At 38.4% G+C, this 17,441-nt stretch overlaps 1 protein-coding gene across 1 annotated transcript in view; it reads left to right on the top strand.

Moving 5' to 3' along the window:
- Positions 1-17,441, top strand: part of ank1b (ankyrin 1, erythrocytic b) — a gene marked incomplete at its 5' end in the record, with an annotated part of 95,545 nt that overhangs the window by 42,457 nt on the left and 35,647 nt on the right. The window contains 8 exons of the mRNA XM_079834940.1: positions 1,463-1,561; positions 7,274-7,375; positions 12,119-12,217; positions 15,740-15,838; positions 15,931-16,029; positions 16,106-16,291; positions 16,512-16,610; positions 16,696-16,794. Coding sequence (XP_079691066.1) covers positions 1,463-1,561; positions 7,274-7,375; positions 12,119-12,217; positions 15,740-15,838; positions 15,931-16,029; positions 16,106-16,291; positions 16,512-16,610; positions 16,696-16,794 — 882 coding nt within the window. The remainder of the gene's footprint in view (positions 1-1,462; positions 1,562-7,273; positions 7,376-12,118; positions 12,218-15,739; positions 15,839-15,930; positions 16,030-16,105; positions 16,292-16,511; positions 16,611-16,695; positions 16,795-17,441) is intronic.

Here is a 17,441-nt window from a genome sequence, read left to right on the forward strand (position 1 = left end):
TCTTAAGTTTGCCAATGACCATTTGGATGATCCAGAGGAGTCATGGGAGAAAGTCATGTGGTCAGATGAGACCAAAATATAACTTTTTGGTCATAATTCCACTAAACGTGTTTGGAGGAAGAAGAATGATGAGTACCATCCCAAGAACACCATCCCTACTGTGAAGCATGGGGGTGATAGCATCATGCTTTGGGGGTGTTTTTCTGCACATGGGACAGGGCGACTGCACTGTATTAAGGAGAGGATGACCGGGGCCATGTATTGCAAGATTTTGGGGAACAACCTCCTTCCCTCAGTTAGAGCATTGAAAATGGGTTGAGGCTGGGTCTTCCAACATGACAATGACCCAAAGCACACAGCCAGGATAACCAAGGAGTGGCTCTGTAAGAAGCATATCAAGGTTCTGGCGTGGCCTAGCCAGTCTCCAGACCTAAACCCAATAGAGAATCTTTGGAGGGAGCTCAAACTCCGTGTTTCTCAGCGACAGACCAGAAACCTGACTGATCTAGAGAAGATCTGTGTGGAGGAGTGGGCCAAAATCCCTCCTGCAGTGTGTGCAAACCTGGTGAAAAATCTACAGGAAACGTTTGACCTCTGTAATTGCAAACAAAGGCTACTCTACCAAATATTAACACTGATTTTCTCAGGTGTTCAAATACTTATTTGCAGCTGTATCATACAAATAAATAGTTAAAAAAATTATACATTGTGATTTCTGGATTTTTTTTTTATAGATTATGTCTCTCACAGTGGACATGCACCTACGATGACAATTTCAGACCCCTCCATGATTTCTAAGTGGGAGAACCTGCAAAATAGCAGGGTGTTCAAATACTTATTTTCCTCACTGTATTTGGTTTTTACTGGATATTTGTTGTGTGCAATAAATAGCAATGTCATTCATATTTTGTGGGTTTGTGTGAACAGAAAACCAGAAAAATTTTCTCTGCATCTTCTTATGCTCAGAGTCAACGTTGTCCCTGCATCAGTAAATGCCACACTTGTAGTCGTATGCTTCTGTGAATGTTGAAAATGATGTCATCGCTCTCCTAGCAACTGCTAAGCAACCAGTCTTGGAGTGCGCCCAGAGCTGGAATCCCTTTAATGCGACTGGGTTTCTGCATTCCCCCTCTCAAGACTGAAACGAAAATGTGGCGTTGTTGTGGAATTCTCCCTCTTTCATTCCTGGGCCTTTGCAAAGGTCAATAGCCGGTTTCTTGTGAGCACAATTTTGTGTTGCATTTGAAAAGATTTAAAGCATTTAAGAACATTGTGTTTACACATTTCAGGTGCTCATACTCATACTTGAAGTTTTACATTACTTATTTAATGAAGCACTATTTGTGTTAGCATAGCTTCCACAGTTTGAGCATTTTCACCTGCCCATATATGTTCATATGTCTCCATGTGTGTGTCTCTGTGTATTAACATGCTCTGTCTTTGTGGTATTGGTGTCTTCTAGGCTCATGTGGTTCAGCGCTGGCTTGTGCAGCAGGACAGTAGTTTGAGTGGAGAGGGTTCGTCGGAGGCTCAAGGTGGAAAATGGCACTTTGATGGAAGAGTAAATATCTTAGTACTGCCTCTCAACACTTTACTTCCCTCTTTGTGGAAAATCTTGTGTGTTGGCGTTGCTTCCTAAACGTTTCTGCCTGTGGTTCTCTTGTGGTTGTGTAGATGGTGGAAGTTCTTGTGTTTGAATGTCGTGATGTGGCTAATAACTTCAGTTAGCTCCGCTGGTGTTCCTGTAGTGTTTCTTCATCTTCCTCTCATTCTAAATAGCTCTTATCGTGGTTTGTGTGTGACTATTCATATTCCTAACATGAGATTCTGTGTGTGTGATTAAGTGGGTGTTTGTTTGTTTAGGTGTGTGTTTTTTTTTGTTTGTTTTTTTTGTTGTTTTTTTGCGGTAAAAGCTTGCACAGAGATTGTCCCCCTGCTGTTTCTTCTGATTGCTGATATCTGTCAGAATGTCACTTAGGCTAATCTATCAACAGATTTCTTCTATAGAAATTACAATGGGACTAATGACTAATGTAGACTTTGCAATAAAAATGAGCCATTATACACAAATACATGAAAGCATGCAAACTGATATATACATTTCTATTAAAACACATTAAATAAATTCACTGTGTGAGTGATAAACTTCAGCTACTGTGTAAAAAAAATCAACCCGCTAAAATTGGAAACTTACCCAGTGATTTACTCACCCTTAAGCCATCCTAAGTGTATATGACATTCTTCTTTCAGACGAATACAATCGGAGAGGCATTACATTTTTTCGTAAGTGAATACAGAAGGCTGTCTGCCGGAAGCTAGATATTGTACTTTATAAAGTTTTAAATTTTGATATTTTTCTTACAAAAACCCATCGGTTTGCTTCAGAAGGCCTTTATTAAAGGGTTAGTTCACCCAAAAATGAAAATTCTGTCATTAATTACTTACCCTCATGTCGTTTGACACCCGTAAGACCTCCGTTCATCTTCGGAACACAAATTAAGATATTTTAGTTGAAATCTGATGGCTCTGAAAGGCTTCCATTGGCACAATACACGGTACACTCTCAAGACCCTTAAAAGGTACTAAAGACGTCGTTACAAAGTCCATCTCGCTACAGTGGTTCTACAATAACTTTATGGAGTGACAAGAATAGTTTTTGTGCGCAAAAAAACCCTAAATAACGACTTATATAGTGATGATGATTTCAAAACACTGCATCATGAAGCTTCGAAGCGTTATGAATCAGTGAGTCGAATGATGATTCGGATCGCGTGTCAAACCACCAAACTGCTGAAATTTGGCGATCCAAACTGCTGAATCGACTCACTGATTCATAACGCTTCAAATTTTGAGCTGCAATTCACTGCCATTATAAAGCTTGGAAGCGTCAGGATATTTATTAATATCACTCCAATTGTATTCGTCTTAAAAAAGAATGTCATATACACCTAGGATGACTTGAGGGTGAGTAAATCATGGGGTAATTTTCATTTTTGTGTGAACCATCTCTTAAAATTTTTTTAGGACAAAGAATGAAAATATAATATATTACAAAAATGTAATATAATAACATTATTGTGTGTGTGTGTGTATGTGTATATACATTATCATTTAAATTTTGTGGTCAGAAAGATTTTTTTAAAATAAATTAATACTCTTATTCAGCAAGGGCGCATTAAATTGATCAAAAGTGAAATCGAAGTTATTTATAATGTTACATAAGATTTATATGTCAAATGAATGCTGTTCTTTTGAACTTTCTATTCATTAAAGGGGCTATATGCAACTTTTTCCCCAAAATAAACGTAACAATAGCCTTTTTATTTTACCATTTATGACTCAAACATCTCCTGATGAGCATACTGACACCTTGTCCGCTCACAGTGGGTGCACCTATAAGCCTGTATCCTATTTTTCCTATTTTCTGGCGGGTAGGTTTTTCCCGCGCTGTCTGCGGATGTGACGTCACCACCGCTGCGAGAGCGAGTAGAAAATAAGAGCAGTTCTATTTTTTGGCCACAGGTGTCAGTCGCGAGTTTAAATTTCAGAAAAACGCATATAGCCCCTTTAAAGAATCCTGAAAATATACATTACGGTTTCCAAAAAAGATATAAATAATAATAATAATAATAATTAAGCAACACAACTGTTCAACATTTATAATAAAAAAAAATGTCTCTTGAGCCCCAAATCAGCAAATTAGATTATGTGACACCGAAGACTGGATTAACTGCAAAAAATTCAGCTCTTCCATCACAGGAATAAATTGCATTTTAAAGTATATTAAAAAAACTTTTTTTTAAATAATATTTCACAATATTGCTGTTTTACTGTATTTCAAATTTCAAAAAACATATAAAAAATCTTACTGAACCCAGACTTTTGAACGGTAGTGTGTATGTGTGTATGTGTATCACATATAAACACTGGTTATTCTCTAAGTAATTGCTTTGTTAAATTGTTTACCAGGTACTAAAAATATATTCCCATTGTCAAGCTTGAAGAAAGCTGTGTCATGATCACGGGTGCTGTGCCAATTTCATGCTAATGACAATTTGGTGCCAAGTCCATGATAAGATCAACCAGCATGTCCTTTTCAGTATACCTCAAAGACAAGTCAATCCATCAAAATTATGTTTGAGGTGAACATTCATTTTTCAGGAAGAAAATGACCCAAAACACATCTCAAAGTTGTTCAAAAAGTAATAATGATCACATAAGTAAGGTGAATAAGAACTCTGTATACCGAGTGTCAACTCAGTACCATAAAACACCACAGAATGCTCAAAATAGCCGCTTTTCACCGTCAGGCTGAATAGTTCTAAGAACGGTTCCAGTTATATTTCCAGTTGAACCTAGTTCTTCACTGGCTAGATGACAAACTGTTATCTGCCTGGAATTCAACCGAGCTGGTAGAATGCGTGTAGTGACGTTGTCATTCCAGATTGGTCACCGATTGGCCTAGCTGCAAGTTTCTCTGAAGCTGGCCAAGTGCACTATTTGAGCGAAGTTTATGAAAGTTAATAATACGATTAAAAGAAATATCTGATCATCATCCATAACGCGTTCGCTATTTACATCTCATATTGTCTGTAAACTCTTGCTTTACCAAGGCAGACACATTTGTATTACATTGCTCTGTTATCAGCCGCACAGTGGAAAATGAAACCATATATGTACCGGCTAGGCCGGATTGGCACAGAATGGAAAGGTTAAGCAATGAGAATGGTTTGCCCCGACGGTGAAAAAGAAGCTAATGTGTGAGCAAGTGCTCTGGGAATTGCTACAGGATCAGAAAGGCCATGCAGACTCCAGCTCAAATATGTTAACCGAATGCTGTTGAAAATTATTAACCAAAAAACATGTTTGTTTGTATTTGTGTGAAACAGAAGAAAGCATCCAGATGAGTATCAGTATGGATGGGTTAAAGAATATGTGAATCACATTCCTCACGCTGATTGTGGATATAATGATCGCCAAAGAATGGCTTATCAAGAAGAGGGAAAGACATTCCAGCCCCAAAATGAAATAAATTATATTCTGAAGTGATTCAGCAATTGTTTTCAGTAAGATATGATGGCGCATATTACTCTATTACTGCACAGTCATGTTGACGGATACGTTTTTGTTCTGCTGTCACCTGAAGACTTCTTCCATCCACAATTTCGATTGGGGGGGTTGTGGTGACTGGCCTGTCAATCATTCCTACTGAATAACAGAGCAAAGACAATCTAAAATATCTAGACTGCAGAGTATCTGACAAATCAATTCAAGGACTCAGTATAACTGTGACCACATCAGAGCAAATTGCATTAGTCATCACAATGGAAAACCACAAAATATCACTCATGGATTTTTATATAGAGCAGCAGGAATGAAGAATTCTGGGTAGGCAGTCGAAGGCGTAAAATGTTTTTGAAATATTGCAGTACAGATGGGAATCTGAAAAGCTCTCAGTTCTGGACCCGTTAGCATGAACACAACAGGAGGGAGAGAGAAAGACGAAAGGGAAGGTTTGGAAAAGGAATGGAGGCTGTTAACTATTCCACTGAGAAAATAACAGTCAAGATCAAGAGGAACGCTCCATAGACGGACAGACAGACAGACACACAGATGAAAAATGATAAAGAACTTAGACTAACAAACGTTAATACAGATGTATGAAGAATTTAGGTTTTGCATAGATCAATTAGGTATACATTTTGCACTTTTGATGCACTGTTTTTGTCCTAAATCATATTTTAAAATGTGACAATTAAATTAAATTATTTTTTGTTAAATATTATTTTTAAATAATTTATTATTATTATTTAGTGATATTTAAAGCTGCAGTCTTTAACTTTTTTTTGGTTGAAAATGATCCAAAATAAAAAATGTATACATCATTTTTTTAGTACATTACTAGCCAGTGTTCAAAACTATCTCCTTACCTTATCCCTATTCACAACGCTAAACTTGTAATAATGTATTATAATCTGAGTGGTACTGGTGGATTTCCACTGTAAATTCAAGCATGCCGCTATTTGTCTTTGCGTCATTATGTCACATCTGTATACATAAAGAAGGAGTCCGGTTAGAAGGCTATCACATGTGAGGATGCTGCAGGTGGCGGATCCTTTATAGCCTTTTCTCACAGCAGATTTTTGATGGCGGATTGTAATCCAGAAAGGTCCAAATGACAATCACCGTGACAACTGGAGATGTACCCGTAGTCAAAAGCAAACAATTAGACTTTACAGAAATTGAAATCTACAGGTAACGCTAATGCACGCTAAATACACATAGTCACGCAATGCTGATGTTGTTAACATTAACGATTTGAGAACAAAGTATATTAATTTTGAGAACAAACAATAATAATAGTTTGCACGGTTTGATGTGAAATGAGCTAAGCGATCATTAGATTTAATCACAGCTGGTAGTGCGATTTATTGTAATGCTTTTTTTTCTCAGTTGGTCAGATCAAAAGCGGCAGACATATTACTTACTCAGATGACATTTTCTGGTGAAAATTCTTATTTTGGTCATAGTTCCAATACGTAGAATCTGTGACTCTGAAGTACAGTATCCACACCAGTGACTGACAGCCACACATACTCCTCAAAACATCCACGCTGAGGAGCCATGCCGGTGCACAACCCACGTAAAGATGTTAATTCCACAAATAACTGCAATTGAAGGTTTCAAACCGAGATGGCGACAAAGAGACAAAACTTGTGGACTGCAGCTTTAAACCGGAAGTATGTAATTTCTGGGCCACTAGCCTCACCAAATGGAATTACAAAAATAATGACTCTTTTCACAGGTTTTCCGTGGTTGGACAACCAGATAGTTCTGCCCCCAAACTCACACCATTGGTTGATTTGATGTTACTAGAATGGGACTGCTTACTTTGTATCTACAAATAAACTGGGAGACAAGAACACACTTCAACTTTAAAGCAAATGCTGTGATATGTATTTAGGAGAAAAAAACAGCCCTGAATATAACATCACACTCCTTAGCTTTGGAAAATTATATGATTTTATATAGAGAAAAACAAATTCAGTAACTGATGGGTTGTTGTTATGTGGCCCTTGAGCCAGTTAAAAACCAGATTCTCATCTCCTCTGTGAACATGCACAACACAGAATGAATTACTAACCAGTGCTGTAAGTGCTAAACATCCAGAAGACCTTGTGCAGAAAAATTGCTTTGGATTTAACAATCCCTTTCCCTATTCAGATTTGCATTTATTTTACGTTTCTTCTCTCTCTTATCTTCTCTCTCTCAGGCGGATACAACAACCAGTTTTCTCCGTGCTGCACGCTCAGGTAATCTGGAAAAAGCTCTGGACCATATCAAAAATGGAATAGACATCAACATAGCCAATCAGGTGAGGAAAAAAAAAGCATGTGTATGAGAGTGTGTATGTGAAAGTATTACACATACACATTAGTAGATCCATGAATATGCTAAACACCCTCAAACGACAGCAAGAGCACCCTCAGTTCGTGTTTGCGCTCTGGAGAGCGTCAAATGTTTCTATTTACAACATGCGTTTGCAACAGTGAGCAATGTAGCCAATCACTGACATGTTTAGCTGCGTTTCCACCGCAAGAACTTTCCCCAGGAACTAGGAACATTGGGGTGGTACCCGGTGTGTTTCGACCGCAGGAACCAGGGTCTTAATGAATTTCCGGGTAAATATTTCCCCCTCCCAACGGCCCTGCCCTGGTAGTACTTTTTCAAAGTTCAGGAACTTTCGGGGGTGGGACTTGAGCACTGAACATGCTGATTGGTTGACTCTACGCAGCATTTTATTTCAACCGGCATTTTTAAAAGTCTTTTGCGAGGTTCGCTTTCGCTCTGCGTTCAGTAAATATCAGTCTTGCTCTTTCTGTCCGATGGCGCACGTTATCTCAGCAATCGCACGGTCAATGTCCGTAATAGCTGATAATAACATACGTTGTCTTATTTTAAATCTAGCTTTATGAGCTTTCAGAATACGCTTTAGTATCAGTGCTTGTCTCTTTTCCACCGTTTTGTTAATTACCTCTTTAGTAATTCAATACATAATTTGCAAAAGCAGCGCTGCTTGCATCTCCTTCATACTTGTTCTTGTTGCATACAGTATCGCACAAAAATGATAACTGTCCGTCGGTGACTGGGAGGAACAGTCGCGCACAGTCCCACGTCTCTGGACTAATTTGCCTAATCTTCACGGTACTTTAGACCGCAGTGGAAACGCAGACAGTAGCAGGTCTGGGGTAAAAAAAGTTCCTGGTACAAATTGTTCCTGGTAATTTCGGTGGAAACGGGGCTTTTGTTGATCTTTTGAATACAGTGGCCAATCAGAGGTGTTTAATTTAGTCAGAATTCACTCACCGAAATGACAAGTTTTTGTTCAGTGATGAGTTCTGTAACAAAGTGTAATCTCAGTAACAAAATGTAGACACAAAATAAGAGATTAATTGTGGAGTTTAGACAACTTTATTGATTAAAATGGAACACACGGTTGCACACGGTTTGACTTAAAGCGTATTAAAAACACCACAGATAGACATAAACAACAATAAAAACTTTTCAAAAAGTTTTTCATCTTTAACAAATGAGACCTTATTGCAAAGTGTTACCAAATTATTATTATTATAGATATCAATGATACCTCAAATCATGGAAATTGTTGAGGAGATTTTTCACTTTTTAATTTTGTCATCAATAAAACACCAAAAAGAATCCTTTAGATTTATTTTGGAGGGAAAACCACCTAGCCACCACCCAAAACACCCTAGCAACTCTATAGCAACATCAGAACACTTTAGCAACTGCATGACAACACCAGTCTCACATCCATGCCTTGAAAGCCCAAAGTAACTTTGAAGCCCATTAATAGTACTGGCTAAATTCAGAAATTGCTATTTAGAGCTATAAATTCATCATATTGTAGTTTGTGCCTGTGTGTGTGTGGTTGTGTGGTTGTGTGGTTGTGTGTGTGTGTGTGTGTGTGTGTGTGTGTGTGTGTGTGTGTGTGTGTGTGTGTGTGTGTGTGTGTGTGTGTGTGTGTGTGTGTGTGTGTGTGTGTGTGTGTGTGTGTGTGTGTGTGTGTGTGTGTGTGTGTGTGTGTGTTTTTGTGTCTGCATTAACCCCCCAGTGCTCCTGTGGTTGGACAGTACAGCTGTGTTTACAATGCAGAGCTGTGTTCAATGCACTAATCAGTAAATTGCCATAATTAATCATGCCAGCATGTTTTCCTCCTCTAACCCCCTCACCGGTCATGCTTTTGCAAGCACTTGCATCATAACACTTGCTTACTTGCTTTAAATATAGCATATTGTGATATTTGCAGGAGAGCTATGTTTGGTTCTCAGAGATGGGTTAGTGAATGGACCTGAACAGTTGGCTGGCTTCCTGCATTGAAAAGCTTTGAAAATGAACGCCCACTCTTGTATGCTTGCATCCTGAACTCTGAAATCTCTCTCTCTCACTCACTCACTCACTCACACACACACACACAAACATTGACTACTACACCACCTTATAACATCATTCCCCGACAGGATTCCATTGTGAAACCGATATACAACCTAGACTAAATTTCAATGCTTCTTGGAGGTTTTTATAGTTATGTGTTTGGATAAACTGAAGGTATACTTCCCCTGTGTGATGCTGATATCACAGCGTGAATGTCTCTGTGCTGTCGCAACACATTCTGTGAGGAGCTTAGACTGGTTTTGACAGTGAGACAGATTAAGCCCTCTGCACAAAGGCTTTGGGACTAGAGAAAATTCGAGAGGCAGCAAAACCGTATTTTAAAGTTCAGAGCGTGTGCTTAATTTTCACCTCAGCTCAAAGCAAATATTGTTAATGATATTTTTAGACAATTGATGATCTTGTCATAGAGTGTAGTTTGTCTTTATTTTACAGGTGACAAACTAACAGCTGTAAATAGCCATAATGTTATTAGCCATTTTATCTATTAAAGGGTACCTATTATGCAAAATTCACTTTTACATGGTGTTTGAACATAAATGTGTGTCGGCAGTGTGTGTACACAACCACTCTATAATGGTAAAAATCCACCACCCCCTTTTTTTTGGACATAACCTTGTGTGTATTTGACAGTTTAAACCCAAAAAGAGAACTTAGTTTAACACGCACGGGATGCCTCGTCTGACAGCCAGCTTTCTGTGCGCGTGCTTCGGATGTGTGCGCTCAGAAAACCATATATATGAAGTTTAGACTGATGCGGCTTTAAGACGCATGCACATAATAAACTTTCATGATTATAAAGAACGATAGAGATGATAATCAGATGTTTTGTTAGTTTTTGGCAAAGTATCCGAAGCATGAGCTGTAAAGGCACAGCATTATTCTGGATAGGGGAGTGGGAAGCAGCAGCTCATTTGCATTTAAAAATACATGCACGAAAACAGCATGTTTTTCCTTCCACTCAAAAATTGACATTTACAACATAGTATAATAAATGATCTGTGGGGTATTTTGAGCTGAAACTTCACAGACACATTCTGGGGACACCTGAGACGTATATTACATCTTGTAAAAGGGGGCATAATAGGTCCCCTTTAACATCTGATGATTATATACCCAAAATAATCTAACAATCAGAAAAAATCATTTTCAAAGAGTCATTATTCACTTAAAATCTATTCTTGTGCACTAATCTTATGGACCAATTTGATGCTTTTGTTTAAAAAAATGTATACCTTGAATGCAGTGTAACTTGCTTTGGATAGAAGTGTCTACCAAATGCATAAATGTAAATTGAAATGTTTTTTTATCCTTCTAGAAGCTTGAACGCTTCAGCCCCCATTCAACATTTCATGACAACAATTTCTTCAGAATTTCTCCCTCTCTGTTTAACGGAGGGAACGAAGTCACTAAAACAATTGTGACCTAATTTAGGAATTTGGAATAATTCATCTGAATTTTTTATACACTGTCATTTAAAAGTTTGAGATCGGTAAGATTTTGGGCCAGATTTACTAAACAAGGCAAATTAGCGTGAGAGCACAATTCCCAAAAAGCGCAGATGGGAGTGCAAAGTTTTGTGCGTGATCTACTGACGGCACACAAATTAAAGAATACAGATGCAGCCGGATCATTTCCATAATGACCGACGTAATCTACCAAGAGCAGCGCAAATTAGCGTCTGGTTTAAGACATGCTTTTTTTGGGTGTTAAATAATGGCTCAAAAACCAGTAACTAGCGTAAACCTTAGTAAATCACCTTGCATAATTCATTTAAATACTCTCCTCCCATAAATTTTGCATACTCCTACAAATTGCAATAAGGTCAGCTGCCAAAATAACCCCGTCCACGCCTTTTGTGTCTTTAGTAAATCCTCACAGTTGTTTTTTCAACGCCAAAAGAGGGTTTGTGCTGGCGCAAGCTGTTAGTAAATCTGGCCCTTTGTCTCTTATTCTTATCAAGACTGCATTTTATTTTACCATAGAAATGGACAATAGAAAGATGAAAGATACAGTGTTGGCAATCTATGCACGTATAACAATACTGTTGATATCACACAATGGCGTGTGATGTTCCCTAAAACATCATGAAGCACATCTAGAGAATATTAATGCCAAGCGGACACGTGTGGCTGTTTTCATCAGGTCTCCTCCCCACTGTCTGCAAGCACCCCTCCATCTCCATTCTGTCTTCCTCTCCTCTGCGCATGTACTGTGCAGCTGCAGTTGGAGCTCATTAGAGATGAGTGACACTGCAGTATGAAGGGGATTCCAAGCAGACTAGCAGAGCAGAGCCCCCCTATGGCCAAACATGGCTACACACCTAGTATCCCTACAAAAGCACACACTGTACCATGTGCCGTTCGCGGTTCACCAATCAGGCTTTACCTCTCCCGGCCTTTTTGTTGGTTTCCTCCACCGTTCTATTTCCACGCCCTGTTTAATGAGAGCTCCACGGTGCTGTAGATGTCTCAGTCAGTGCTTCACTGTGTTATTTTTAGGCTGCCCTCCTCTCAGTGAGTCATTTGACAGGTAGACAGGGAGAGATAAAAAGATAGACTTGAGATGTGTCTGGGTGGTATTTTTTTTTTTTTTTTTGAGACCTCATGTCTTTTTCAGTACCTCATGTTTTCTCTTGTATTCGCAGAATGGGCTTAACGGGTTGCACTTGGCCTCCAAAGAAGGCCATGTTAAGATGGTGCTGGAGCTGCTGCACAAAGGCATTGACCTGGAGACTAACACAAAGGTAAATCTACCTACTTCCAGTCAGGCTTCCTCCAGCAAGCCAAAAACAGGTTTATAAATAAGATCAGACTCTAAAACTATGTCCCAAATGACACACTATGCACTTATACACTATGTACTTATGCACTATGTACTCAACTGTGCAGTGTATGAATTTTATAAGGTTATTCTGTCATTCCACATCAGAGTCTGATAGCCCCTCCCACTCCATTACGTAATTAAAGCTGTGACAATTGAGTGCATGAAGTGTCACCATTGCACACTTCGTTTTTTGGTTAATTAAGTACATCATCTATTTGGAATTTTCAGTGTGAATGCACTGAAACACCCTATTTATATAACAAAATGTCATAGAATAGTGCATAAGTATGCAAATTGGCTGAGTTGCTACTGAATGTGCTTGGCAACCGAAAACAGATACTCTTACCTGGTGGAATAAGTATTTATACTGAATATCTCTTTAATAACATTGAATATTGACATTTATCATATTGGATATTTAATAAAGACAAGTACTTCTAAAAGTTGATAAAATTACCATTTTACAAATTTGTGCATTTAAAATGTGCAGTTTCTCTCAGCTAGGAAAATGAGTCATAAATATTGATGTCTCATATTTCTTTAAAGTGTTAGTTCACCCAAAAATGAAAATTATGTCATTAATTACTTACCCTCATGTCGTTCGACACCCGTAAGACCTCCGTTCATCTTCGGAACACAAATGAAGATATTTTAGTTGAAATCCGATGGCTCAGAAAGGCCTCCATCGGCACAATGCACTTTACACTCTCAAGACCCATAAAAGGTACTAAAGACGTCGTTACAAAGTCCATCTCACTACAGTGGTTCTGCAATAAATTTATGAAGCGATTTATATAGTGATGACTGTTTTAAAAACACTGCATCATGAAGCTTCGAAGCGTTATGAATCAGCGAGTCGAATCATGATTCGGGTCGCGTGTCAAACCACCAAACTGCTGAAATCACGTGACTTTAGTGATCCAAACTGCTGAATCGATTCACTGATTCATAACGCTTCGAAGCTTTATGATGCAGTGTTTTGAAATCGGTCATCACTATATAAGTCAATATTTAGGGTTTTTTGCACACAAAAACTATTCTCGTCCCTTCATAAATTTATTGTAGAACCACTGTAGTGAGATGGACTTTGTAACAACGTCTTTAGTACCTTTTATGGGTCTTGAGAGTGTAAAGAACATTGTGACAATGGATTTCAACTAAAATATCTTCATTTGTGTTCCGAAGATGAACGGAGGTCTTACAGGTGTCGAACGACATGAGGGTAAGTAATTAATGACAGAATTTTCATGTTTGGGTGAACTAACCCTTTAACCCTCTAATATCTTTTTTTCCCATTGAAATAATCTGAAGAGTGCCTCGCACTGACTAACCGACTAACAATAGCTAGTAAAATTGTTTTATTAAAGGGTACATAATACACCAGTCTCATGTTAATCTTGAGTACCTATTGAGTAGTATTGCATCCTTTATATCGCTGAATATTTATAAAAAACAGATACTTTATGTTGTACAGATTCTTTCAGAAAACAGCCGAACTCGTTGAGGCATGCAGTGGGCGGGGCGCGCACACACACACACACACACACACACACACACACACACACACACACACACACACACACACACACACACACACACACACACACACACACACACACACAATACATCATGGCATTATCCCTGGATAACTTTCACTATACGTTCGTGTTGTTTACATTATATGCACTTACGTGCCCGATTGCCAACAAAACACAAACATTGGATGCAGTTTCACTCACCACCTGCGGTTTCGAATCACGACCGGGAATAAACAAACACATTTGCAGAACTCTGTTGCTGCTCCAGAAAAACAAACTGCATCCACTGTTTCCTTAATGCTGGGTTCTTTGGGAAGCTGAACAAGGTTATCTTTCCCTCACAACCAAAAATGCACTTCTTTAGTGACATTGTTGATTTCATGGTCTTAAAACAATATGACAGCGCTGTCGACGGCTTCCATATCCCGAACAATGACGCGCTCCTGCTCTCGCTCTGGTTGATGTGCACATGCTCTTCCGGGAAAAGTGCCCATACAAGGAATTCCACCCTTTATGACGTCATACAGGGCCATACTTGAAAAAACTTTCCGAAATGTATTCGAATCCTGAAGGAGTGTATTTGGCACAGAAATACTCCATCATACGTCCAAATCGTGTTTTTGAAATGTTGGTTTTCCAGATCTTTAAAGCAGCACTAGGTAACTTTTCAACCTTTATAATATATTTTCAAGACTCTTGTGATGATACATCGACTTACAATAGGTTGAATGACACGTCTGCCATAGCCTGACGGGGTCTGTATCGTTTTTAATCGTACTTTTAAACTTCGGGTTTCGGGTAGTAACCTGAGAACAAAAAGAACTACAAAATTCGACCGCTTTACGGCATATACGTCACTTCCACCACCACCCTCACTTCCTTAAATTCGGACGTGCGAGCCCAACTATCATTTGTTTGCCGAATGTTATAGTCATGGCCGAAGCAGCACAGAAAAATAAGAAAGCAAAGGTTTTGTCGGAGGAAAGCAAAAAGAGGAAACGAGAAAGTGATCGGATTAAAGGCAGGACGAGGATCAACATTGGGCCAGCGTTTGCTCGTTGACGTGAGCTGGAGGAGGAGGGGCTACATTCTTGCAAGTAAATACATAAGACGTACAAAATCATATTTTAGGATACCTAACATGTCTGTGATATTTGTTTATTTGTCTTGCCTCAAGCTATAATGCAAATCGATTTTTCAAATTTGCAGATTCATCTATGGTAGCTTGATATTATAATATTGACAATATATGGTTATTACCTACCACTCAAACATTGAATTGAAGTATCATATAGATTCTGTAAAATGGGAACCAATAGACTAGGCTACTATAATGACGCTGGCTTGTAAACGTGAGCATCGCAATCATTTGGCGTTTGAAAAAAAATAAAACCCATGAAATGATATTCATATGACATGCTGAAACATATGCCACTGTACCTGGGATGAAGACATTTCACACGCGACGCAAGCAAGACACCTGCATGTGAACTCCTGCAGTGTTCAGGGCTATCATGGTTGTCATGTCAACAAATGCACGTACGATGCATCCCCTGATGTAGAATGACAGTTTACGACAGTAGTAGAGGACAATACTGTTTCCCAACTGTAGGGGGACCCAGAGAGCAAAACCTACCTAGTGCTGCTTTAACAGTGTAAATAACTGTTAAATTTAACCCCCCCCCCCCAGTTCATATAAAATGTAGGTAAAAGTGCTTCACAGATCAAAAGACATTTTAGAAGAAAAAAACACATCAAAATCGGACAACAAAATAAAAACAACAAACAACATGAGCAAAAATTAAAGCAAAATAAAATCAAATAAAAATGATTCAATATATTCTATATAAGTATTTTTTGTTGTCTTTCTCTTTATTGTATTTACATGACTATTCTTTTTGCAGAAAGGGAATACCGCCCTTCATATTGCTGCTCTGGCCGGTCAAGAGAAAGTGGTTGCAGAACTGATAAATTATGGTGCCAACGTCAATGCCCAGTCTCAGGTTGGTCTGAGCCTCAAGGCATGAATCACATAGAAACGTGTTGATGAAAAGCTTAATTAATTTGTTCTTTGTTGTTATTTTGTGTTTTGCAGAAAGGTTTCAGTCCCCTGTATATGGCAGCACAGGAGAACCACTTGGAAGTGGTGAAATACCTACTTGAACATGGAGCCAATCAGAGCCTTCCAACCGAGGTGAGTGACATTTTGAAATCAAACTCAGCAGAAATAAAACCCAAGTGAACCTACAACTCTCGATTTCGTCCCCCAGGATGGCTTTACTCCTTTGGCGGTAGCTCTTCAGCAGGGTCACGAGAACGTGGTGGCCCTCCTGATAAACTATGGCACCAAGGGAAAAGTGCGTCTGCCGGCCCTGCACATTGCAGCACGCAATGACGACACACGCACTGCTGCCGTACTGCTGCAGAACGACCCAAACCCAGACGTCCTCAGCAAAGTATGTGTGTTTGTACACATCTGAAAGGTTTTATCTCACCACGAGCGGGATTACGCATCATGACTCACTGAGCTCAGTGCAGCCGCTCTTGGCTTGTAATTGCAGAGATGACTATGTGACAAGATAAACAGAACTGACTTTGTTTAAAGATCCGTCAGAGTAGGTGTTCCTGTTTTGTACATATACTGAGTCAATGAAATGTTACACTCTTTTCCCGTAGACCGGCTTTACTCCCCTCCACATCGCAGCCCATTATGAGAATCTCAATGTTGCACAGCTTTTGTTGAACAGAGGAGCCAACGTGAACTTCACGCCAAAGGTCAGTTCAACTCTCATGTTAAATGCAGCTTCCTAGTACATAAAAGATTACATGAATTCTGACTTTTACTCCTTTTCTCTTGAAGAATGGCATCACTCCATTACATATTGCTTCCAGGAGGGGGAATATGATTATGGTGCGGCTTCTGTTGGACAGAGGAGCTCAGATAGATGCCAAGACAAAGGTACAGTATTCATTTGGGATGCACAAAATATTTTCAAAATCAAATATTCTGCAGTTTGCAGTGTTGTTATTGTTAACTAAAACTATTTTTAATGTGATTTTCATTATTTGAAATAAATATGAAATAAGATATAGATTATTAGATTAAAAAATGTAAACTTGAAAAACAAAAACAAAAATTAAATGTTGACTTGGCTACTAACTGAAATAAATGACTTTAGGTACTAAAATGACTAAAACTAAAACTGAAATATATATAAATTAAAGCTAAATAGAAATGAATAAATAGAAATGGAAAACTTAAACTACAATTTAAATAAAACCATAAAAATAAAAGCTAATTCAAATAATTCAAATATTAATAGTAGTTTTAATATTTAATATTATATATATTATATTATTATAATGCTATAATATTGACTAGTTGACTACTCTAGGGGGCCATTCCCATAAGGTACGTTTTGTGCTCAAAAATAGTAGGACAGGGCAAGAATAAAAAAGAGCACACACATTTGTAATAATAATTATAAATAATACACCTTTTATTCATAAAATGCAGCAACGTGCTTAACAGGTCAGAATATATATCTGAAATTTATTTTATAAGAAAAATTTATTTAGATGGATAAAACATTACAAAGTTAGATT

The sequence above is a fragment of the Gobio gobio genome (assembly GCF_949357685.1).
Source record: "Gobio gobio genome assembly, chromosome: 14".
In the NCBI taxonomy this organism is placed as follows: domain Eukaryota; kingdom Metazoa; phylum Chordata; class Actinopteri; order Cypriniformes; family Gobionidae; genus Gobio; species Gobio gobio.